Source organism: Anser anser (assembly GCF_964211835.1).
Source record: "Anser anser genome assembly, chromosome: 2".
NCBI lineage: Eukaryota > Metazoa > Chordata > Aves > Anseriformes > Anatidae > Anser > Anser anser.
In genome coordinates, this window is record NC_139721.1 from 121,122,164 (window position 1) to 121,146,448 (window position 24,285).

General features: G+C 33.8%; 1 protein-coding gene across 10 annotated transcripts in view; it reads left to right on the plus strand.

Moving 5' to 3' along the window:
- The window catches only part of NEK10 (NIMA related kinase 10), a 106,009-nt gene that overhangs the window by 19,989 nt on the left and 61,735 nt on the right, over positions 1-24,285 (plus strand). For all 10 annotated transcript variants that reach the window (XR_014580432.1, XR_014580433.1, XR_014580434.1 and 7 more), the window contains 8 exons: positions 2,202-2,266; positions 3,611-3,713; positions 3,825-3,953; positions 4,544-4,681; positions 5,356-5,401; positions 6,039-6,160; positions 6,359-6,461; positions 15,162-15,237. Coding sequence is in view for 2 of the 10 variants with exons in the window: in XM_083825920.1 (XP_083682046.1) it covers positions 2,202-2,266; positions 3,611-3,713; positions 3,825-3,953; positions 4,544-4,681; positions 5,356-5,401; positions 6,039-6,160; positions 6,359-6,461; positions 15,162-15,237 (782 nt within the window). In the remaining 8 variants the exon portion in view is untranslated. The remainder of the gene's footprint in view (positions 1-2,201; positions 2,267-3,610; positions 3,714-3,824; positions 3,954-4,543; positions 4,682-5,355; positions 5,402-6,038; positions 6,161-6,358; positions 6,462-15,161; positions 15,238-24,285) is intronic.

Sequence of the window (24,285 nt, forward strand, 5' to 3'; positions counted from 1 at the left end):
AAGGAGTAACAAATGGTCCAGGAAGTAAAAGCTGAACAGCTGATTCAATTTAAGGTGCTCTTTTCTGATCTACCTTGTTTCTTGCATCTCATATAGTGTAAAGGAAAATGAGTATTTTTCCAGTGATAGGACTACTTCAGGCTGCCCAGCATCAGAACTTTTTTTGTTCCTTGCTCTCACTGAAACTTGATGAAAACTTGATGTTGTACTAATATCTGTTTCTTTCTGGAGTATCATACGGTGGGTGTTAAATAAAATTAATTATTTTAATAATTATAGTTTATATTATTATTTATAAATATTAATAAAATAAAATAATAATTAAAAATTTAAATAAAATACAGGAAAACATCACATGAAATAAAGCAAATTTAAGTGTAGGTTAAATATAGAGCAAATAAGTGCAGAATGTCTCATTTTTGCATGACGATATCTTAAATGTACTGGTTTGAGTCAACTTAGGCTGAAATTTATCAGCAGTTACTAATTATCTGCTGGCTCTTTTCCAGCCTTTGTGAAATGGGTGTCTTTCTAACCTTTAATAAAGTAGTGGTCTGTGGTTAAGGGATGTCTGTGACACAACTCTGTGTTGCTCTTCTGTGGGCAAGTATGAGATCCTTAGCACAGCTGAATTGCTATCTGTAAGGCCTTTATCATTGCTACTGCTATGCATTACAGTTGTAGCTATTGGAATACCCTTTATGAATTTCGTAGTCATTTTTTTTAGATTCTCACAGTGCAGTCCAGTTCTTTACTGTCCCATTTTCTGTGCTTTCAATGATTACATTTTCAGCTTATTTCTACTATATTACCATAGCGATTTCACTCCATTACTTCAGTTGTTGCTGTAGTATTAATCATTGATTCTGCATTAGTATCATGTATAAAAATCATCATGCCTTAGCTGAGGCATATCACATATATTAATATTTAATCTCAGAATACTAATGGAAGAAAGACAAATACTACTGCCATTTTAAATGCCCACTTATTATTAATGTAGTTTCATGGTATCCCTTCACTGGTGGGCTTTCTAAAATAAAATCTATGTACAGTCTCTAAAATAAAAACCTTTCAAGGTAGCATTTACGGCTCAGCTGGTCCGTGTTATTTTGTGCAGCTAAATTCTGAGTATAATTCTTAGTGAAATATTAGACATAGCAACCCACAATCTTTCTCCTGTGATGGGGAGTTTATTTTGGACTGAAAAGAAACATTGTCCTGTAAAAGAGACAGCTTCTTAGTAGCATTAACAGTCTGTTTATTTTCTTCAAAATTTCCTTCCAAGTATTATTTGGCCACTATTTTCTTAATTTAATGCATTTTCAAAATATTGAAAAATGTGTTCTAAACGTACAGATTAGTTCTGCAGTTATCACTAAGACACAGTTACCATCATCAAAATAGGGATTACCACAATGAACTGTGGTAGCATTTTAGTCACTGATACGATAGAGTAAGTCTAAATTGTTAGAAGCATTTACTTATTTGCACTGTTTCAGATATCAATACCTTATTTCCCTTTGGTTTACTTCATAGCCATCTTTGTTTGGTCAGCCATATTGTATAGCAGGTACAGTAAATGACTCTTGATAGAAAGAATTCAAGATGTGTTACATAAAAGCATACATATTAACTACCTATCAGTGGATGTTTTACAAATAAACTTTGTTCAGTATAGATTATGTAGAAACTGTGGTATGTAAAGATTTCTGTAATGTAGATGTACTTTATAGAAAAAAAAAAGATTTTTTTTTTTGTCCCATGTTAGAACTTCTGGTGTTCTATACCGCATTTTTTCAGAAAACAATGTCAAATGCTGTTTCTACTGTATCATTTCAAAAACATGGATTACATTTACCTTTTTTTTTTTTTTTTTACTGTTGGAGAAGAGAGCAACTCTCAAGTCTTGAACTATCTGCAGGTAAAAAGATGAGGACTTACACACTTTTCAGTGTGTACTATAGCTATAGTTATCTACTTTTTCTTCCTCCCTCCCCTTTTTTCTTATATAGTCCTACCTAGTACAGGAGGAGCCTAAAAATACATTTTTACTCCCTTCATTATCAGGTTAATAATGTAATCTACCTAGTCATATAAGTACAGAGCTTACTGACATGTTGGGAAACCTTGATGTTTACCATTGGCTTTTCCATTTGTGTTTAGATTTGTCATTGATTTTAGTATTTTTCCTACTGTAGTGTTATGCTTTCAGAGCCTTGAGATTTCTCTTCAGTATGGAAAGAAATCGACATATCTTTAAAAGGTATGTTAACAAAATGTTTTCTGAAACTCCTTTAGGATGGCTTTCAGAAGATGTCATTCCAATCAGAAAGATGTTGTTTTTAAATGTCAGTTATTTTCAGCAAAAATAATAAGTAACAGACAACTTCTATCCAGTCTGCAGCCACAGATAGACTTTCCTGCATTGCATCAGTGCCAGCCTACAACGTCTAGATGTTCAGTATAGAGACTTCTATTGTTATGCTTGCCAGAGAACCTAGCTCAGTAGGGACTCCTTCCTCCCACATGAATAATTGTTTAAAATTTGTTCTAGACAGATTTTATACTGTCAGAGATAAACTGTACTTATATCTGAAGATTATCAGATGCAAGTTACAGCCCTGGGTAGTAGCAAGTAACTGGGAAAACTAATTTTTTCCTCTGCTCAGTCATCTGCTCCTTCACTTGTGAATAACTTTGCATCAAGCCAGCTTACTTAGGAACATTACAAAAAGGTTTGGGCCAGCAAGGGGAAAAGGCCTTTCATCAATTAGCCATTTTTACTGGTGGTGACAGTTTCTTCAGGTAGGCTACAAAGGCTGTGTAAAACTTAACAGTTTAATTTGTGGGATAGTTTAATTTGTTAGGATAGTAATCATACTGCCTATGAGGTCTGCCTCATAGTAGTGTTTCTATATGACTTTATTCTGTATCATAAGTTCCTAAAATTCTAAATATAAATTTTATCTCATTTTTACTTTTAAAAAGGTGGATTTTGTACTGGAGAAGGGCCCCAGTTTCTAATGAATATTGCTGGTTGGTGTCAAGCGTTTTCCATATTTTCATTTTTGTCAGAACTTTAAAAAGAAACTGACCTCCAGTTAAGCATGTCACTAATCAAATATCATATTCTATCTGTTAGCTTACATGTGGCCTTTCTGCTGTTCTCAGTCCTTTCCATCTTTTAGGCTAGACTTCCTGGGATAAAAATTCTGAGATGGGTGTTAAATGCAGACAAATGTTAATCCTACCATTTAATGCATTACAAGGAGAAACTCAGACAAGGTGACTACAAGCATAAAGTAACATACTATAAGAAAAAATATGAAAAAGACTGGAAATTCAGGAAGTGCATTGACTTTAAAGAGGCTTACACTTTGGAGAACTGGCATTTATATTAATACCTGACACATGGAGACTCAAGTCTAAATTTTGAAAAGTCTTTTGGTGCCTATATATGTAATGAGTTAGAAGAATACGTTAGTCAAGAATAAGTGTATTATTTAGAAAACACTAAAGTAAGAATTACTAATAAACACTGAATTTCTCTAGATCACAATCTATTGCGAGTACTTTCTAAATACATGAAAATGTTAAACCTTTGTAGACTTTTTCCGACTGACTTGTTTGAAATCTTCATTGATATTGGACATTATGTGCGTGATATTATTGCTTATGAAGAGCTGGTATCAAAGCTGAATTTATTGAAGGTAAGTATAAGGCTTCATAGTTTTAAGAAGCTGTATTCTTTGCACATTCTTAGCACAAGAAAGGCATGAAATGTTTTGTATTTACTTATTTGTCATTTAATTTATAATCAGGAGGATGAATTGAAGCAAATTGCTGAAAGTATTGAGAGCATCAATCAGAATAAAGTGCCTACAAAACATATAGGCAATTACGCAATTTTAGAACACCTTGGCAGTGGAGCTTTTGGAAGTGTATATAAGGTAAACTTCTTTTTTGATACTAGTTTACAGGCTTGAGAGGAACCGTAAAAAAGAAGGTCTAACACTGGTTTTAGGCACTAACTTCCTTTGGATTTCATTGAGGAAATGAAGGTACCAAAAGGTACCATTGTCTTGGCTTCTTGCTAACAAATGTACATTTCTCCTCTTAGCATTTACTGTGATTTTGTTTTGTCACCTCTTATAAGATTGACTAGTATATTCCTTAGGTTGACTAGTTTTACTTTTTGTTAATTGCTTTCCACAAACAGCATATCTGTCTATTGCTAACAAATCTGTGTAAAACCACAGAAGTTCAAGCATATTTCATTTGGAAAGGAACACTGTGCACTGTTAATGTTCCTTCAAACACAATGGCAAGTTCACCAGTTTAATGCTAACCTGCATAGTGGGGCAGTTCTTTTGGCTAATCGCGTCACGTATGTATACATATAACATCATATGCAGAAAAAAAGCTATGACTAACTTTTGTAAGGTGTATTTGGACTCAGTTAACTAATATGGTATCCATAATAATGTCCTTTCTGTGCCCATCCTATACTAATTTTACAAGGATTTTATCTTTTTTATAGGTTAGAAAACATAATGGTCAAAATCTTCTGGCAATGAAAGAAGTCAATTTACATAATCCTGCATTTGGAAAAGACAAAAAAGACAGGGACAGCAGTGTAAAGAACATTGTCTCTGAATTAACTATCATCAAAGAGCAGGTAGGCTTTACGGACGGAAGTTTTATGTATGGGCTTTCTGCTGTTAGAATTAATAATTGTAAGTTCTCTTGTAGCAGGGCTTCCACCTGCTGTTACTGCTTCTATCTGATCAGTACAGTATTTGTCCCTTTCAGATGAATGTTTTCAATATTGCAGACGTTCTTGCTGCAGTGTTAGCAGCAGTGCAAATGCTTGTTATTGAAGATTCTTACTTCTTTTTGTTGGTAGCATATGAACTTTTCTCAGGAATTCTGTAAATGAATTCTTGGATTTAAAATATGTTGAGAAGATGGTTGTTTTTGTAAGTGTAAATTAATAAGAATAATACAACAGAACAGACTAATCATTAGTGTTCTTAAACTATGAAAGTCAATACTTTGATGTAGGTGTAATTGTCTGTCTTCAAACTTCCTTTATTCTGTTCCAATTATTAAAAGGAGAGAGGGGTATGAATCATGCTTTTTTTTTTTTTCCTTTAAATCTGTTTGCTCTGGTAATCTGCAACACTTTGATGTTTTCTTTGCAACAAAGCGTCTGGGATAGCATTGCACTGGAGTTCATAAGCAAATTCGTGGAATCCTTGTGGAATTCTTCCTTCCGTTGTGTACCTAAACATAAATACTGTGCCATCAGTCTAAGTATTCTAAAGATCTAAATTTCTTTCCTCATTGTAGCTTTATCATCCAAATGTGGTACGGTATTACAGAACTTTCTTGGAAAGTAAGTATAAAAGTAGAGAATTACTGTATTATACATAATGAAGAAATAGAAATATATAATAGAAGTATTTACAGCTTGGAGTGTGTCAAATTTGAAAAGTAAATGGTAACATTTTCTTCAAGAATGGCTGTGATTCAGACAGGCTTATATTGCTTTAAGATTGAAAAAAATATGAGAAATAATATTTAAATGTGTTTATCTATCAGTAAAACTACATGCAGTCTAAACGTGTAGAAAGTATCATTCTCATCCTATAGAGAGCTAAGGAGCCCAAATTTGCAGACAGAATATTAAGTAGGGATAAAAGATATAGTAGAATGAGTGATACAAACTGCTTAGCCATATTGTCTTTTTTTTTAATTTTATTTTTTTAACAAAGAGTTAGCTACCTACGCCTTCCTACTGAGTGATTAAGAGGCAGTGAATTCCTTGTAGTTGCTGTGGTACAAATGGATACAGAGGAAAAATTGGAAAAACAAGGAGTAGAAATAATAATAAAATGTGTTTGTCTGTAAAAACCAACCCCCCCCCCCCCCCAAAAAAAAACGCTTAAAAATATATTTTAACCTCAAATACTCCATTTTCAAATGCCTTCTATATAAATTTATTTCTTTATATTGAATTTTCTTTTTTGTAGATGACAGGTTGTACATAGTCATGGAGCTCATAGACGGAGTGCCATTGGGAGAACATTTTCACTCTTTGAAGGAAAAGAAACAGCAGTTTACAGAAGACAGAATATGGCATATATTTATCCAAGTAAGGGTGTATGTTTTTTTTTTCACCAATACTTTTCTGCATGTAGTTAGTAGCACCATTTATGTTTGTTAGGCTAATAGAGAGCAAAGTAATGCTTATTATATCAAGTACTAATACCAGATATGAGCATAATTATATGTGCCTTTACTTAGATTGCAGTTAAGAATATTTGTAAGGTTCTTTCTGTTTGTTTTTAAGCTTTGCCTAGCTCTTCGTTATCTGCATAAAGAGAAAATGATTGTTCATCGAGATCTCACTCCAAACAACGTCATGCTGGGGGATAAAGACAAAGTTACAATTAGTAAGTAAAACTCCTTTACTTGAAGAGAATTTCCCATGATGAAAGTGAGTAGAATTTCTTTACTGAAACTCACAAAAGGTTTCAGATACTGAGGCACTGGCCGCCATACTTGAAAGCTAGTAAATTATTGTATTTATTATACTGTTGTGTAAAATAATTGCTACTGCAGATTTTGTGATCATTGCTGCCAGGTATCATCAGCCATGACTATATTTTTTGCAGCTGTATGTCAAACGTGACAGAGGAGATGATTTAGCCCTGAAAAAATTAAACTGTAGTTATGCTTCAAGGCCTTTTATTTAAATCAGAAAGAATACTGAGACAAACAGATTATATAGCCAGTGCTAATGAACATGCAAAGTAAAACGAACATTTTTTCTATTTGAGTTCCACCATGCAATTGTTTAGTACCTGTCAACTGTTCTGTGATCAGCTGCAGTGAGGTGCTATATCTCTGAGCCTGTAGTAGTAAATATTCTTTATGTATATTTCTTTAATCTCCACAGTGTGAAAGAAGGAGCCCAGGGAGGCTTCAGAATAGGGTTTGAAAACTGTAGATATGTGAATAGTGCTTTGAAGTATGGCAAATTTTTACTCTTTGAATGAATTAATATAACTTGGAATATACAGCAATGCTTACCAGCAATTCAGATACTGTAATTTTTAATAGTCTCAAAGAGCTGCTGCATGCTTTCTTACTGCTTATGACAGAATCAAATAAAAATTAGTGTTATGAGAAGTTGTGATACAAAAAACAATCTCTCTTCTTTAAAAATAAAGGAAAACTGTAGACATATGCAGACACCCAACCACAGAAAACTCAGCTATAATAGGCAAATTTATTTAGCATCTGTCTTTTTATAGTATTTATACCTGACAACATATCTACTTAAATTCATTCATGATTAAATTGTGTGTGTTAAAACACTATGATTCTTAATAGTAACACAGTTTTGAAAGGAGTAGATTTAATGGAACATTTGTCCCTAAATGATGAAAATAAATAATCAGAATATTATTTTAGAGTAAAATATCATACAGTTGTATTTCATACCAACATGTTGCCACTGAGGGGCACTCTTGGCTTGATACAACACCTTTGTCTTTGCTCTGGTCCGATCTAGACCTATATAAAAGCATAAATATATTTTTAAATATAAGCCCAAAATTACTTTTGAAAAGCATAATAATTCTATCAAAGATTTACAGATGTTGAGGAAAACAGAAAAACATGAAACTTGCTTTGACCATTTCTATAGTGATTGGTTCAAAACTATTGCAATATTTAAACAAACACTTTAGTACTTCAGTTACCAGTGTGTATTGAATTTTCAGAGGGAGCTGAAGTTCTTTTATCTATTATTTCTGAATTTTGCAGAGATTTCTTGTTTTACAGACATAACGAAAGAAAGATTTTCTTTCTTTTCAGTTATAGTAAATATGTACTGTATTGGTGCATGCTGTGTTGTGCCTAACGCATGAAGTCCATGCATGCCAAAGACTGGACCATTTATAGACTTCATAATTATGTCTGACAGTATTTTGGGATTTTTTCTTTTATTATCCATTTAACAATTTCACGTGGTTTTAGATGAAAGTAAAAAATGTCAGACAAAGATGAAAGCATATGCTCATATATTGAGAAATCTTAAATCTGTCTCTGCAGAAGATTTAATGTCAGTTTTTAAAAATAAGAGGGCCTTCTCTTATTTTTATACCCCTGAGCCTGTAGTAGTGAGTATTCTGCTCAGAACTGTAGTCCTGCACAGTCATCCTATGGAGCCAGAGTTTAGTTTCTTGTAGTATTTCACGTCCTAAAACCATCCAAAACTTTAATTAATCTTACCGGAGAAATATCTGTGAAGCAGTGTTGCATGACTGTGTATTTAAGATACAACCTCTGATGGTCCAAATGATTTTGCTTCATAAAAGAAGCTTGTGTATCTTACAGTGATGCACATTTTTTCCTCTTCCTCAGCCAGACCTTCTGGAAATAGTAACACTTGTTAATCTTTTGCTGTGAAACCCTCAAAGCTGACAGTATAACTAAGGCTTCTTATTCCTCTGTAACTAAAATTGTTCATATATATATATATATATTTATATATATTTAATGGTACAGTAGCTTTGGCTTAGTTTTAGACATTCACAGAGGATTTTGATTTCAAAAACAACCAAACGTGTTAAAAAAATAAAAAAGTAAGTAAGCAATAAAATAGCACAAAGTGCTTCTGTAGACAGAGATTTTCATTCCATGCTGTGCATGGCTATGTGACAGTCCCAGCTATAAACTGCTTAAAAAAGTTCAGGGACGCACAGATAAATTTCTCCCCCCTGCCCTGTATGTGAGAACTGAGCCACTCATGTCCTAAATCCTATGAAGGCCTCTTACACAGATTCTGAGTTTATGTTGCTTGAAAAGAAAAGGAGTGCATAGTGTGGGAGACATGCTTATCTTTCTGTTAGAGCACACAAATAAAAAAAATGCTAAAGAATTATGCTTGAATGTCTTAAAAGCACAAAGAAATTGCTACATACAGGAGGCCAGAACTTGGTAGGCAGGGACCTATGGAGAAAGGTAGCTGAACACTAGAACTCATGGAAGCAGAAAACTCTGCAACTTTTCTGGTGCAATGTAAGATTAAACTCTGAAGAACCTTTTCTAGATATGATCTTTGAATATCTGTGCAATAAGTTTTACTGCAAAAAGAGTATCTGAGGTTAATTGTAGGAAGAATTTTTTAATTTGTATAACTGCACTGTATTTTCTTTCTCTTAAATTTTGAATGTGATTGATCAGACACTATCCTTATCCAGGTTTATTTATTTTTATTTTTTCATTTTTATTTTTAAACTTATGGAAAATACAAATGAAAGTTGTAAGCCCAGTGAAGTGCTTCATTTTAATCTGAAGGTTATGTAACGTTGCATTTCTGATGACGTCTTTTACACGTCAGTTAAATATGCATTATCACAATCTTTTTTCAGGCTCTTTTAAGTCTTTTAATTGTTGAAAATGGAGACAGACATTTTCAATCTGATCCTAGCTGGGTTAGTGTTGGTGCAAGATCTCTGTTTCTGATGGTAGAGAACTTTAAGAATGCTGTTTTTACGCAGTCTCTGCAACTGCCCATTCTATTCATTTGTTCCGTTTCATCTCTGACATATATTTGATAGGGGCCAGAACTACCATCTCTTATATGTTGGTATAGCATTTAATTATAACTGGTTGACCTACAAATATGACAAAAATATAAATATTAAATTATGCTAACCTGTAATTTCATTAACAGCTTATTCTAAATTGGTAGAAAAATATTACTGAAATTGTACAACTCTAGTCGGATTGAAAGTCTGATTTTTAATTTTTGATAAAATAACAAAAACAAACAAAAAAAACCACAAAACAAATACACAAACCATGTATAGTAGAATATCAGGCATAGCCTAAACAAAAGTTGTTTTGTTGTACAGGTTTTGCATGGGGTTTTAGAGACTGAACCCATATTAACAGTGGCTCACAATTTAATTTGCTCAGCTTTCCATATAAGATGTTGAAAAGTTATAGTTTTATGAATTTAAAATGTCTGTTTTTATTGCAGCTATATTTTACTGCAGCAGTATTTTTCTCCTAGCACAGCATATTTCTGTCTAGAGCTTCCTAGTTTTGTTTGTTTCTTGTTTGTAGGACAAAACAAAAGACTACACTTTTCCTCAGTACCTTCTAGTTTCAGCAATGTTTGGATCTTGATGGTCCAAGAGGGCTGTGTGGAATCACTTTAACACCTTTCAGATCCAATATCAAGATTAGTGAAGGATTCTCTATGCTCTTTTGGGTGGTGTGCTCTGTTTTCTGTTTAATACACACAATACAACAGCAGCAGAAAAGATCTGTACGGAACTGTATTAAACCTAGGATTATCATGTAGCAGCAGACTACTAGTTTTGAGACAAATCATCTATTTGACATACTTGTAGTTGTAGCAGGCAACCAGGATGTATCAGAACAGTGAAGCAATTGAGACTTGAAAAGTTCAAATGTTTGCTAGATGCTGGAAGAAATCTACCTGTTAATTTTGTAATTCAGAATATTTTCGTTGTTTAGTGCACTTTGTAGAAGACCTATTGCCTCCTGATTCTGTGCCATACCCAGAAAAGCAGCGGCCATGAGGTGAAGTGATACTAGCTTATGTTGTGTGTCAGTCACTACTTTTCGAAGTCCCTTAGAACAAGGCTAAATTTTTTGTAGATTTTATGGCTTGTTTAAAAGACCTGATGCCCTTCATACCAAGATTCAAGGAAATGCTTGTAGTGCTTCATTTTCAAAGCTTCCATAATAAGCTCAGTGGAATTTTCAAGTTAAACAAGTGATTATGTTTGATTTATGTTCACACTGTAAATCAAACATTCTGGCTGCTGTTGGTGGCTTAATAACGTAATCACATCTCTCTCCACAGATCTCATTTCTAGATGGGGAGCAATGCTGATGTTCTTAGTGCAGAAGTTACAGGTTTCAAAAAACTGACAGATAGTAGGCTGACTTTATGAGGCACTGATATTACCACATGGAAAGGTGAAAAATAGAGTAGCTAGAAACATGTATTTGCGAATGATGAGAAATGAATTCTGTTCCCATTCTATTGATGGAAAAAACTAGAATAATTATGTACTACTGTTGATTAAATTGCAGATTATCTTGATTTTAGGATATGCTTTTATGGAAAATAAAATTAAAATTCTGTCTTTATGTTCCAAATCACTGTAACACAGTAACTTAAATGTGCAGCAGGTTTATTTGGCTATTAATTGGTTCTACTTATGCCAATAATTCCTATCAAGCATAAGATATACCAGGTACTATATATGTTATAAAGCACTGGTCTTGATAATTAAAAATTTATAGGACTGGAATAGCCATAAATATGATCATCACTTCTGAATTTTAGTTAAGAAATACTGATTTTCCATTATTAATATCAGCAGTTTGACACTTGCTCAGGCTTTTGAAGAAAGAAGTAAGTTGAGATAAAAAATAAATATGTTTTAGGATATTGAGCTTGGAAAACTTATTACTATGACTAGTAATAAAAGAATGCTTCAGTATAACAATAGAAAAGACTCATTTGTCTTTCTAAATTTCTAGAAATGCTTATTCTATATTTTCTGTCAAACAGAGGAAACATCTATTAATAATAGTATTGCTGCATCATTTGAAAACATCAAATACCTAATACTACTCAGTGAGTAGCAAAAAAGCTTTCTTGATTACAGCTGCAAACCAGCTGATGAGTAGCAAAGCTAATCTGTCTCAGCCTGAGCCTTTAAGGGTAAAAGATGAATCTGTTCAATGGGGACAGTGAAAATTTGACCTGAATAGGTCTGAAGTTCATATGCAATTTTATTCCCCATTCATCCTCTTTTTTTTGCTTTGCTTTTCATCTTTGAATACATATTTGTTTTTAGGAAAAACTATGGTATTTTCAAATATGGTTCAAATATAAGTTAAGGCAACAAACATACAAATATAAGATTGCTGTTGTTAAGAAGTAGCATCTGGAAAAAATCCGCTTGTCTTAACTGTGGAAGATCAGTTGGATAGGTGAAATCTTGGGAAATAAAATGGCGAATGAGAACAACTAATTCTGTCAACAACAACAACAATAAAAATATAGGTACCTAATATGCTCCTTTAAAAAGTTTGCTAAGATTTAGAAAATTTGTTATTTGGGTATTGTGAAAGTTCAAGAGACACCCAGTAAGACGTTAAGATACTAGCCAAGTCACCTTACTAATTTTTTCATGGTTCTATCTTCCCTTCATACCTTCTTCCCAAGCATGTTAATGTTTTCTGAAACAATCTTACTTAGAAGACTTAATTATCACTTACTCTGCTACCCTAAACACAATGTCAGCAAGTGAAGAAGTGTTTTTCAGAATCTAAAAGATTATGATTGCATCCTTTTGTGTTAATTTTTCTTCCCGTTTGAGGACTCTCTTGCATGGTTGTTGGACTATTTTCTATGTTTTTTTTTTGTTTTTAAATTAAAATCATATTTAGTTTTCTTGACTCCTAATACACATGTTAATAGAGGAAAAAATCAGAGTGTAAACATTAGTTAAATGCAATACCTCAGAGAGAAATGAATCTATTGGTATTGAATTGCTGGTGAAATTACATGTTTAATCTTAATTTATAAAAATCCATCTAATGGTGAAAGCTTGTTAGTTTTTTATTGTCTTTGAACAGACTTAAAAATAATCTAAATTTTCAATGAAGAATGCCAAGCTTCCAACCGTTAGAGAAATTAGCTGTAAAGAAATCACATCAATTCAGGTTGCCCAGTACACAAAGCACCAAAAGCTATTATTAAAAAAGAATATTTTATAAAACGTTATGGCTAGATTAGTGTACCTACCATTCCCCGTAGCTTACAAACTGTCATGATTAGGATAGTAATATAAATTATGATGTATGTAATTCACATGAACCTGAAACATTTAAAATATTGTTTAAAAACAGAAAAATTATAATTTTTCTAAAATATTGTATGCAGATCAAACAACCATTATTTTGCAGAAATAGAAGCTCCTCTTCTTTGAGCAGGTAGATGGATCTTTCCATAGCATTTTGGTTTTCCTTCACCTGTACTATAAGCCATTGTTTTTTTTTTTTAATTGGTCCAAAAAGGTTAATGTTTACTTTTCAGGAAGGCTGGACAGTCTAACGGTCAAAATGAGGGCTTTTGTTTTTTTTGGTGATGAGGGAGTTGCCTCTCTAATGCCAATGTTATTCCTGCATTGCAAGGTTGCAGAGGACAACAAGAATCCTCTGAACTGGTAGACAATTTTTAGTGGTTTTAATGTTTATGTTTAAGGTAAAGATGATTGTTCTGTGCATTACCTTCCCTAGTTCTAACAGCAGCAGTTGTATTTTGAGCTTCTTGCTGGTATCAAAATATTTTAGTAGAATTTGGAAAAGATTATTGCCTGTGAAACATGTCTTTTCCCTTCGCTTCTGAGGACCTGAGCCTAAGAGAAAGAGTATATAATTTCTCCATCTTGTTGATCTTTTCATCCCTCCTTCCCTCCCTCCCTTTCTAGATAAGTAATCACTGATATTCTATTAAGGTAGACTCATTCTTCCAAAATTGGGATGGCCAGCTCTCCTCTTTCCTTTCCTAAATATTTCAAGCACCAGGAACTGAATTTTTTGATTCAGTGTCTTAATACTTTTTTTTCATGGAATTTATGTGAAGGACTCCAAAGAAGGGAAGTTATTATGATTCACTCAAATTAATTCACGGAAGTATCAACATTGCAAAAATCCCTGCTTCTATTGGGGTTAATATTCTCTGGAGTGAAATACCTGACTTGTATCAAGCTTGAGGGCTAAAGAAAGACCTATCACTTATCCTGTTAATTCAATATTCTTTCTACTTATATTTTCCAAGCACTACAGAGCTAGTCCTTCATTGAACATTTTGTTCAAAGAAGAAGGCTCTGTGGCCTGGGTACCTAGATTTGGCTTTCTTGTCAAAGGCCATTTTTGAATAAGAAACCTACCCCTCTTCATAACCCTGAAGCTTACACTGAGCAAGAGCAAACAGAAAATAATTTTTCTTACCTGTTTTTCATCTGCTCTGCAGCTTTTTTGCTGAGTAGAAATATTTTGAACTGAAATGTTAACAATCTCACTGTAAAAACAGTTGAAATGGGAATGCAATGGCCTGTCATACTTGTCTTAAGAGTACCTTGGGTCCATGTAGAACAGGAACCTTAAAATATTTTAAACAATATAATTTACTTTGCAAATCTTACCAATTCTAAAGCAGAATTTCAATGAAGAATTTATTAAAAAACTTTGACAAGTACAATGATTTTCCCTTGCTGTCTGTCCTTGGATTTAGTAAAGTGCAATGTATTTTATCTGCATTTTTGCACTGAGACAGCAGTATAGTATTGAAATTCAATATATTATTGAATTCAAAAAAATAAACTTAAGCTGCTTTCATGAAACTTAGGTTAAAGTATGGTAAAGATTATGTGACAAATTTGTGAAAGAACACCTGATAATTAGACAGAAGACGCTTATATTAACATAACTGCATGATCATCTAAATCTATAGCTTTTCCCGTATGGTAATGCTAAGATTTTTCATTATTTCTTAACTAATGCAGTCTTTGAATCTGAACTTTTCATATTAGTATCCCCTTGTACTTCTTTGAAATTAAATTTCTGAGAAAGTCTGTCCTTCCCAGCTGATTATTATAACTTGAAGGAAAACCAAATCATTACAGCTGTCATTACATTATTTTTCAATTAATTTGGGCATTGTATCACAAATTATTAGATGGTACTTGCCATTGTCATGCAGTCGTCATTCAAATATATTAATAGAAACCTGTAATTGATTTTGTAGTTTGTATTGAAAGTATCGGAGATGTATTTATAATATTTCTAAAGCTAGTAGACCTGATTCAAACATAAGTTATTAATTTATGTGTTTTATGTGGAGGTAGGAAGATAGTACTATACTGTAACTTTAAATGTAAAAGATAAAAGGAGGAAAAAAAATCCAAACCAACAACTTCCCCTTCACCATCCCTCAGCTTTTCAGCTGTTGTGAACCAAACAGCACCGCTCATCATGCAGAGAGAGTGGTCATTGATGTGTGAATCTTTTTTTTTTTTTTTTTTAAGCCGATTTTGGTCTTGCAAAACAGAAGCAAGAAAACAGCAAACTCGCATCGGTAGTAGGAACCATTCTGTACTCCTGGTAAGTACTACTGCATACAACATAGTGGAATGATTTCTGTCTTCACGGTAATTTTTTTAGAGCAGACAGGCAAGTTGCAATGGAGTAAGGTACAAGGCGCAAGTTACTCACGCACAGCTGCTCTCTCCCAGCTGCTTCCCAGCCTATTTTTCAGTTGCCCTTTCTTGCATATTGGTATTGGTACTGTGGGTTAAGTTGGTGGAAAAATGAAATATCTGATGTTCTGTAATAACTTATTCACCTACCCATACCCTTAAGAATAAAGAAATGCATTTCCAAGCAATAAAAGGACGTATGTAAACAATGTGATTTAATTTTAGTGGCTCTTAAAGTAACTGTGGTGTCAGTGTTCAGTTACATTGTAGACAACTTACCTTCTGAAAAGTACTTAAAGTTTTTACTAGTGTATTTGTTTGGGATCAGTAGGTATTTGGTTTTAATAAAAAATATTATCTCTAGTTTCAAAATTTCAAAGTTGAGAAAGCATAACACATATTGCTTGTAATTTACATTTAGTAAATGCAGAAACAACTACAAAATTTTACCTCAGACCATACATTCAATGTGCAGAATGAGCTGCAGTTTCCTTTGTCATCCCATTTGTGGGCAAGCAGAAGGGAGCAACCATATTGTGTTAAATTTACAGTACCAATACAGCTACCTAACTTCCTAGATTACTACTGCCTTGCGTTTTGTTCTCTCAAGAACACGGAATAGATGACATTTCTTGTCCCAAAGGTTCACCTCAGTATGTCTATAGCGTGTGTAATTTACAGCACTTATCTGCATGTCAGATTGTCCCAAACACATTTGATTGTGGGCAGGACAGAGTTTATTTTTGTGTTGCATGATGTATAGACTATATCATGCCATCTCACTGAGGTTACTGTATTGCAAACAAAAGCAAGAAAATGTAGTCTAGGTAAACATGTAAACAGTGGAAAGCACTAAGCCTGAATACTGATTCACATAATAGCAGTCGATGTGTTCTGGGCCTGTCATTTATGTTCAGAATTTCTGATGATTGAAATTCTAACATCCGAAATTAATTCAGGAATTGCAAATCAGTATCAGAATTCTGGATCTTAATTCCTGTGCAAAATTATTGGTTAAGCTTTGCCTGCCCTCTCTTGTTTTATTATGGAAATGTATTTATAATACAACTGGAGAACATATATGTAATCTCAATTGGAGAACTGCAGACCAAATATTCCTTGTTCCTGCACAGGCTTGTCCCAGCTTCTTTGTAACACCTTTTTTATATACAGCCCCTTGCTGTTCCTTCTCTTCAGAGTAACTCTGTTGCTTCTGCTCAGCGTTCAGCTTTTTAAAGTCAGAACTTGGCTTTCTTCACCTCCGGACTTTATGTTGCTCTTCCTTGCATTACTGTAAATTCCCATTACATATTTTTACAGCTCCTGTAAATGAAGTGGAGTTTATTTGGCCTAGGGAATTTTAAAACAAACAAACAAGCCAAAACAGACAAACAAAAAATACAGCGAACGACAGATACACAAGCCAAGAATGTTGCACAACATGCTGTCTTTAATACTGTTTCTGTTTTCATCAGAAGTTTTCATTTACAAAATACCTGCCAATCAGGAGAAAAACCTGTCACAACATTATATCCTAAAAAAAAATAAAAAAAAGTGAAGTGTTTTCATCTTAAATTTCACCTAAGATCATCACTGTGGCTGTGGCACTGCCAGTATCTTTCTCAGAAGTTTATAAGCCTTTTCTGATGCCAGTCTTCTTCAATCTTCTTTTCTGCTGTGGTGACCACATGTGATGGCCATGCACCTACCTGAGTTCTTGGCCCATGTACTTGTAATACATTGTTAAAAGTTCCAAGCTACCAGGGGGACTACCAGTTGTTCTTCCAAATCACAATTGTGGGTCAAGAACTCAGACTTTCACCAGGTGAATATAATTCATGTTGCCACTTTTGATACTTGTACTTGTGATTTCCTACTGCCAGAATGGTAGTGATTGACACTTAATCCCTTAGTCACTAAATCTAATCTTGTAATGTGTTGAATGTTCAAGTCCATACTTTAAAGACTAATGCATATGCTGCTGCTTAGTGAGTAAAAGACAATTGCAATGCCGCCTTAATTGCTTCCCCAAATTCTCCTGAAGCTTAGCACAAGTCATTTGTCTGATAGTTTGGGTAGTTTAGTTTAGCAAGGTTTTGGTATAATTAATTCCATATCACCTCTTTCTAGAGATGAGTTATAAATAAATAATAAAATTGATAATAAAAATTGATTTTCATTCACTTACAACTGGGCAGAAAAGTTGTGTATGGCAAGCTAATGTGTTTTTTTAAACATGTTGTGGGTAAAGTGTCTGCAGGTTAGAGCAGTATTAGGAAGTGTCAGGTTCCAAACCATATACCAGCGGTCCTCAGGGTCACCAAGCTGTAATTTTCTTGTTCTGTCTACATTTTTTTTTCTCCTGTTCAATTCTGTGCCAAATGTAGCTGATGTTGTTGGGTCTTTTCATATTTTAGGTAATTATTATATTATAATTTATAATATATATAACAATATGTAATGTATATTATTATATATATTCTATAATCATATTATAGGTAATTATTATTTGAGAGTAGCTCTGGAAATCTGTTGTAGATTTAAATATATATATGTATATATTAATGCTTGCTTATACCACATTTATTATTATTCTCATACCCTGTCTTCATACATGGAAGTGTACATCAGAGCTAGGACTTTGGCAGTTCTTTTTCTGCCTCTTTGACCACTTATTTAGAAGTAGGCATGAAGATAACGTTTCACTGTTACATTGCAGCCTCTCAGTAAGTGATCTTTTGGGGCATTTGTTTTCAGTTCTATTCCACAGGCGAAATCATGGAAGCAGTGGTTCTTGCCTGTATGCAGTCAGAAGACAGAACGTGGATAGGATACTGATGTCTTTGTATTTAAAATGTATACTTGAGTAATATTTAAAGTGACAGGTAAACCACTGAAGTCATTCCAATGCCATAATCATTTAAGAATGTTAAAAAGGTTTTGCAAACAACTGAATGCACGGGTTGCTGCATTCAGGGTACTTGGCTAGTACTCTGTATGACAGAGATTTTTTGATATAGAAACCTGTTCACATAGAATGAAGTGAACTGACTGAATTTTTTTAAACACAGGCAATGAATCAAAAGTCAGAAAATATAGACTTAATCAGTGCTTGGGCTAGTTTATTTTTATTTTTGGATGATTTAAATAGAGGTGAAGGGCTATAAAATAATCAAAATATTGGGAATTCACATCTAGCAAGAACATCATATTCCTGCAAAAGCAGAAACTAACGTTCCTTCTGAAAAAAGGAAAGGGTGGAGATAAAGAGGCAGCACTGTCATTTTAGAGTGGCAGAAATTGCTTTCTTCTAAATTGATGGGAAAATAGTTCTGGGTAGTTTGAAATGCAACCTGCCCTTCTTGGAGCAGTACAGAAACAAAACAATGAATGTCAAAATAAGCAGTGTCTGATACTTATTATTGAGACTTGGCTCTACAGCATTATGCAAAGTGGTTTAGATAAAAGCATATCTCTGTGTGTAACCAAACATTGACTATATTTGGTGTTGACTTGCAAAAGAAAGTCATGAATACATTTGCTAATGCAATTTGATAAAAACTGAGTCTTTCTAAATAACACCAGACACTGTTTTATGTTTAGAGAGGGGCTTATACAATTATGCTTTGTAATTGTGATGTTTTAAAATTCTACTTCATGCTATTTTTATCCTACTGTCATACTAATTAAATTCCTCTTAATTGGTTCTGTCCTTGAATTAAAAAATCCAGCAATGCGTACATTTAGAATACAAAATATATTAAATGGATTTGTTTACACTTAATACATTAAAAATTGAGGAAATGAACTGCTTTAGGGAATTGATAATGAATTCTGAAATGTTGTTCCAGCTCATAAGTCACCAGAAACAATCTGCTAGAAGTTAGTGGTGACAGAGTCTTTATTATCAAGCTGTCTTGAAAGCCTTCTCAGAAGAGAGTGCAAATTGTAAATGCATATAGAGTACAATGTTTCCTTTCATGTATTCCCACCATTTATTTGTTTCACAAAAAGGATCTTCAGCTTATCAAGGGGGTGCAGCAAAAATAGACCAAGAGATGTAAGTAAAAGTTAGTTGAGTCATGATTACAACTGCTTTTGCATTTGTATATGTATACAGAAATTTTAGAAAAACTCTAGGAAAAGCTGTAAATTTTAAGGTTGGGATGCAATATAGATTCCCTGTGATCTGTTTGTAAAGGGCTCTTAATTATTGATAACCATGGCCTTTGCATTATGGTGAGAGTTTTGTTTCCTTTTTTTTTTTTCTATTTTTCCTGAGATAAGTCAATAGTACTGTAATTTTTTTAAGAAAAGCTGTTGGGAAAACGTGAAGAAGAGCAGACCTCATTAAAAACTAGGTAAGAATGTTCTACACTAGTAGGAGTTTTAACATGATCTTTCTGGAACATCATTGTTCTAAAATGTCTTAAAACTGATACTCAGAGCAATGTATGTATGTGGGCTTTTTTTTTTTTTTTTTTTTTTTTTTAGAGATGAGCAGTTTTTTCTATGGGGTGTTTTGAAGGAACTTATATTTCCTGGTAATTATAGGTTAATATTGTATTTTTGTCCATCATCCTTTTAGCTGTGAAGGAGGATTCCTGGATCTTAATTTGGAGTAAACAGTCTGTATAGTGTGTTATGTTACCTAAGTTTCACAGGACAGCTGGCTCCTGGAGAAGACTTCCTGGTTTGATTAGAAAAGAGACAGAAGTTGAACAATCCTTTCAGTATATTAATACAGCATTTTTATAAGAGGATCTTCCGAAAGTTGATTAATTCACTCTGAAAATGAAATATAGCTATGAAATGTAATTGTGATGTTGCAGTTTTAATTTAGGCGTAGGTTTATAATAAAATGTGTCAGCAAAAAGTCCAGTGCAATTTGAGTGGGAATCCTCAGGCATAGTATAGCTGAGGACAGGCAGGTAATACTGTCTCTGTATACTACAGTGCAACTCTGCATAAAACATTGTTTCATTATGAGGATACCATTGCTAAAAAGAGAAACTGGGTGAACTTCAAGAAAGAACTTTAAAGGTAGTTGACAGTGACTGACTTATAAAAAGACACCTAAATGTCTTAATTTTATATAATTTTTATTAAGTAACAAGTTTGGCTAAATAGCAACTGTCACCTCACATTTGAAATATATTCAACACCACATCCAGTCTCACACAGCATTATGGAATCATAGAATGGTTTGGGTTGGAAGGGACCTTAAAGATGACCTCTTTCCAACCCCCCTGCCATAGGCAGGGACACCTCCCACTAGACCAGGTTACCCAAAGCCCCATCCAGCCTGGCCTTGAACACTGCTAGGAATGGGGCATCCACAACTCTTGGCAGCCTGTTCCAGTATCTCACCCCATTCATAGTAAAGAATTTCTTCCTGATATCTAATCTAAATCTACCCTCTTTCTGTTTAAAATTACTCCTTATCCCTCTTTATATATGGGAGTAAAACTGGAGATGATGTGAAAGGAAGTAAGAAAAGAAAAAAAAAATAAAAAAGGCATGAAGATCTCTGTACTGATCTCTGGAATAATGGTCCAATGGAGATGATAGAAGTCCCTACCAGAAAACATAACTTAATACTACACAGGAGAGAATGCAGAATTGGGAAAAAACTGTAAAATAATGTAATATGTAATGATTTTGTAAACTCCATGATGAATTTAAACTGCTGTCTGAAAGAAAAAGTACTAGTCTGCCAAGACAACAGATTGTAAACGTGTTTCTTGGAAATAATTCTTTCTGTAGAACTTGTATAACATTTTAATATATATTAATTATTATGTCTTTTGTCTCAGTGGCTTAAGACTTTTAATTTATAATACCTTTGGAACAGATCATAATGATTGAACTCTTTGTTAGAAAAAAGATTAGTCATTTCATCAAACTATATGAGCTTGTAAATATCTTCTAGTCCAATGCTATGTGTATTTATTTGCTAGAACTATTTCTCTTTCATTTTTCTTTTAAGTAATGTTAAATGAGCTACGTGTTGCTTTGACATCTGAACTGCAGGACTTGGAATACTTTTGGTGTTTGTTCTTTCTGGTTCCCTACTCCCTATTCTCTCCTATCTTAGATTTCAGCTGTATTAGTATCTTCATAGACCTTTACAGATTCTAAGCCTTTATTGTTTCTTTTTCTGCTTTATTTGTTGTTTAGTACATGGTGTGTGGATTCAAATTCTAGTGCCATTATACATCATCTTGCTGTCTTTGATGTTTCCTTAATACTGTATGCGCTGTTTTTCTATATCACTTGTCACCAGTTAAATCTGTTTCCTGTTTTCACTTGGGTCTTGGGTTTTAGTTTCTGGTGTGGCTTTTGTTCAGTTGCTTGCTTCTTCATAGCAGACAGATTAAAAAATTCTGTCAAAGATTGGTCAAACTGCCCTAGTTTTTCCTTGGTTTGTTCTATCCCTTGTATTCCCCCCTCCCCACCCCAGGCAGGTTCTTGCATGGAATAGTTAGTGATTTTTCTTCAGATTAGCTATTAGGAGGATATTCTTCACGCAGAGGGTGGTGAGACACTGAAACAGGCTGCCCAGAGAAGCTGTGAATGCCCCATCCCTGGAGGCTTTCAAGGCCAGGCTGCATGGGGCTTTGGGCAACCTGATCTGGTGGGAGGGGTCCCTGCCCATGGCGGGGGGGGTGGTGGAATTAGATGATCTTTAAGGTCCCTTCCAATCCAAACCATTCTGTGATTCTTCAGTGGTAAAATCAGTGAAAGCACATAGCTTTCTAACAATAGAGTTCTTGAACTCTATGGAGGCATTACTAGAATAAGCACAGGAGCAATGAGAGGCCATATCTCATTAGAGAAACGTTAACACTGTTTTTTAATTGTCTGCTGTCCTCTTTTCACCATTTCTATTTTTGTGTAGTGGTGGGTTGGCTATTTATTTCAAGGAATGGTAGACCAGCTGTGGCATAAAAAATGCTGATGGCAGCATGAGGTATGCCAGTTATCTGACTCAAAGAACAGCCAAGTCAAGGACTAGCTAGGAAGTGGTAGAATGAATGTTTATAATACTCTTCCAGGATAATTGAAATACAGTAAAATATTTAGAATCGGAAATAGGATAGGCATCTTAGTAAGAAATACTAAAAAGGGCCTAGAAGAACAAGCTGTTTGTGTTTGAGTCATCTGAAAGCAGAGCAGTCTTTCCTTCTGTTTCCTCTCTTACCATGAGTGACCATATTTTCTGCTTGACCAGGGTCTTATTTAAAAGGGACATTATGACAGAGTCTGTTTCAACTGAAGGAGGGGAGAGGTTTAAAAAAAAATAATAAATTATTTGCTTATACTTGAATAGTTTTTATGGGTTTAACCATCTGGAGTTAAGCTGCCTTTAATTATGTTGTTCACAATGGCAACTGATATTTTCCACACCTAGAGTTCTAGAGACTCATTCAAAAACTGGGGATCTAATTCAAGTCCTGCAACATGTTAGATGACTACTGAAAGTAACGGAGAAAAATAGTCACTTAAATAATGAATTTCATCCCATATATCTTAAACATCCTTATCTATTTTAGGATGAGATGAATCAACCTCCTGACATGCCTTTCTCTCTCCATTTGCTGCAGAGGGAGCTGGAGCACTAGCTTAGCATAAATCTAATTTACAGGAGTTTAAAGTTAGGTGAAATTAACAACTTGTGTGAAACCGGTTATTCAAGAATTAGGTTTATTTTAGAGTTGCCATAAAATTGGATTCATTACTGCTTGTGGTCATCTTCTAGCAGATAATTGTTTTCCCATGTCTCCCTTTCAATTTTAAATATTCATATGATTTCTCGTTAAGCGTGGTTATTTGTACAAAGCACACTGCATGAAGTTAATTCTGGAAGGCATATAGCTCAATAAACAAAAACCTTGACCATTTTTAAACATCCAAGTTTCTGTTCCATAGATAAAAGGAAAAAGCACTTTTCTTTTGTTGAGCTGTTAAGACTTAAGGCCATTCCTCAAAGTATTTTATATGAAATTGTAGTTGTAATTCACTAGAAAATGTGTCTGGTTAGAAGAAATCAATTCTTAGAAGTATCTGTCAGATGCATGTTATGAGTACTTTTTAAGATATGAATGTTTCACTTTCTTTGTTCATGGGTAGCACTTTGCCACATCTTAGAGATATAATTTATCAACAGCATTTCTGTTAAAACTGACAGCTTGACATTCTTCTAGATATTTTTGTATGTATCAGAATACTAGATATGTGGACCAGGAAGTGATGCTTGTCTTTAGTAATATACATAAAAAATCATGTTGAAAGGAGATTTTTATTCTGTAGGTTTCAGAATCTGACTTATAACTCCTCTTGCTGTTTTAGACTTTGTTCCATGACATGTCTGAAGGAATAATAGGTATAAATTAGAACTCTGATATATTTTTCTTTTTTATGCCTCCCAGAAGCTCTGTATGTAATACTGGAACAATAAACTTCATCTTGATGATACTTTGATTTTTCCTTACATTTGCTCAGAGGTACATATGATAATCTTGAAAATTCAGCCACAAAACCATTGGAAACAGCTATGCATGTTTTGAGCACAATTAGATAACTGTTGTATTTTCATTAGTGTGAAATGTGATATTTTATAGCATTCTTCAATAATATAAACATCACCTTAGAAATATGTAGTGGTTTTACACATTGATAGCAAACTTTTTTTTTTTTTTTTTTCCAAATCAACAGATACAGTGTACAGACAAGAAAGCCAAATTCAAACTGAATTGTATCATTATGGGATATTTTCCCAATAGGTCTAAACCCCATATTTTTGACTGTATCCTGATGAGGGGAAAAACCATTGCAAATAGATTTTAAACTTTTTTTTTTTTTTAAGTTTATAGAAACCCTTCTGTTGGGGATAGCTGCATGCAAAACCCCATGAAAGTTCAATACCTGTGATCTGTTTGTAAAGGGCTCT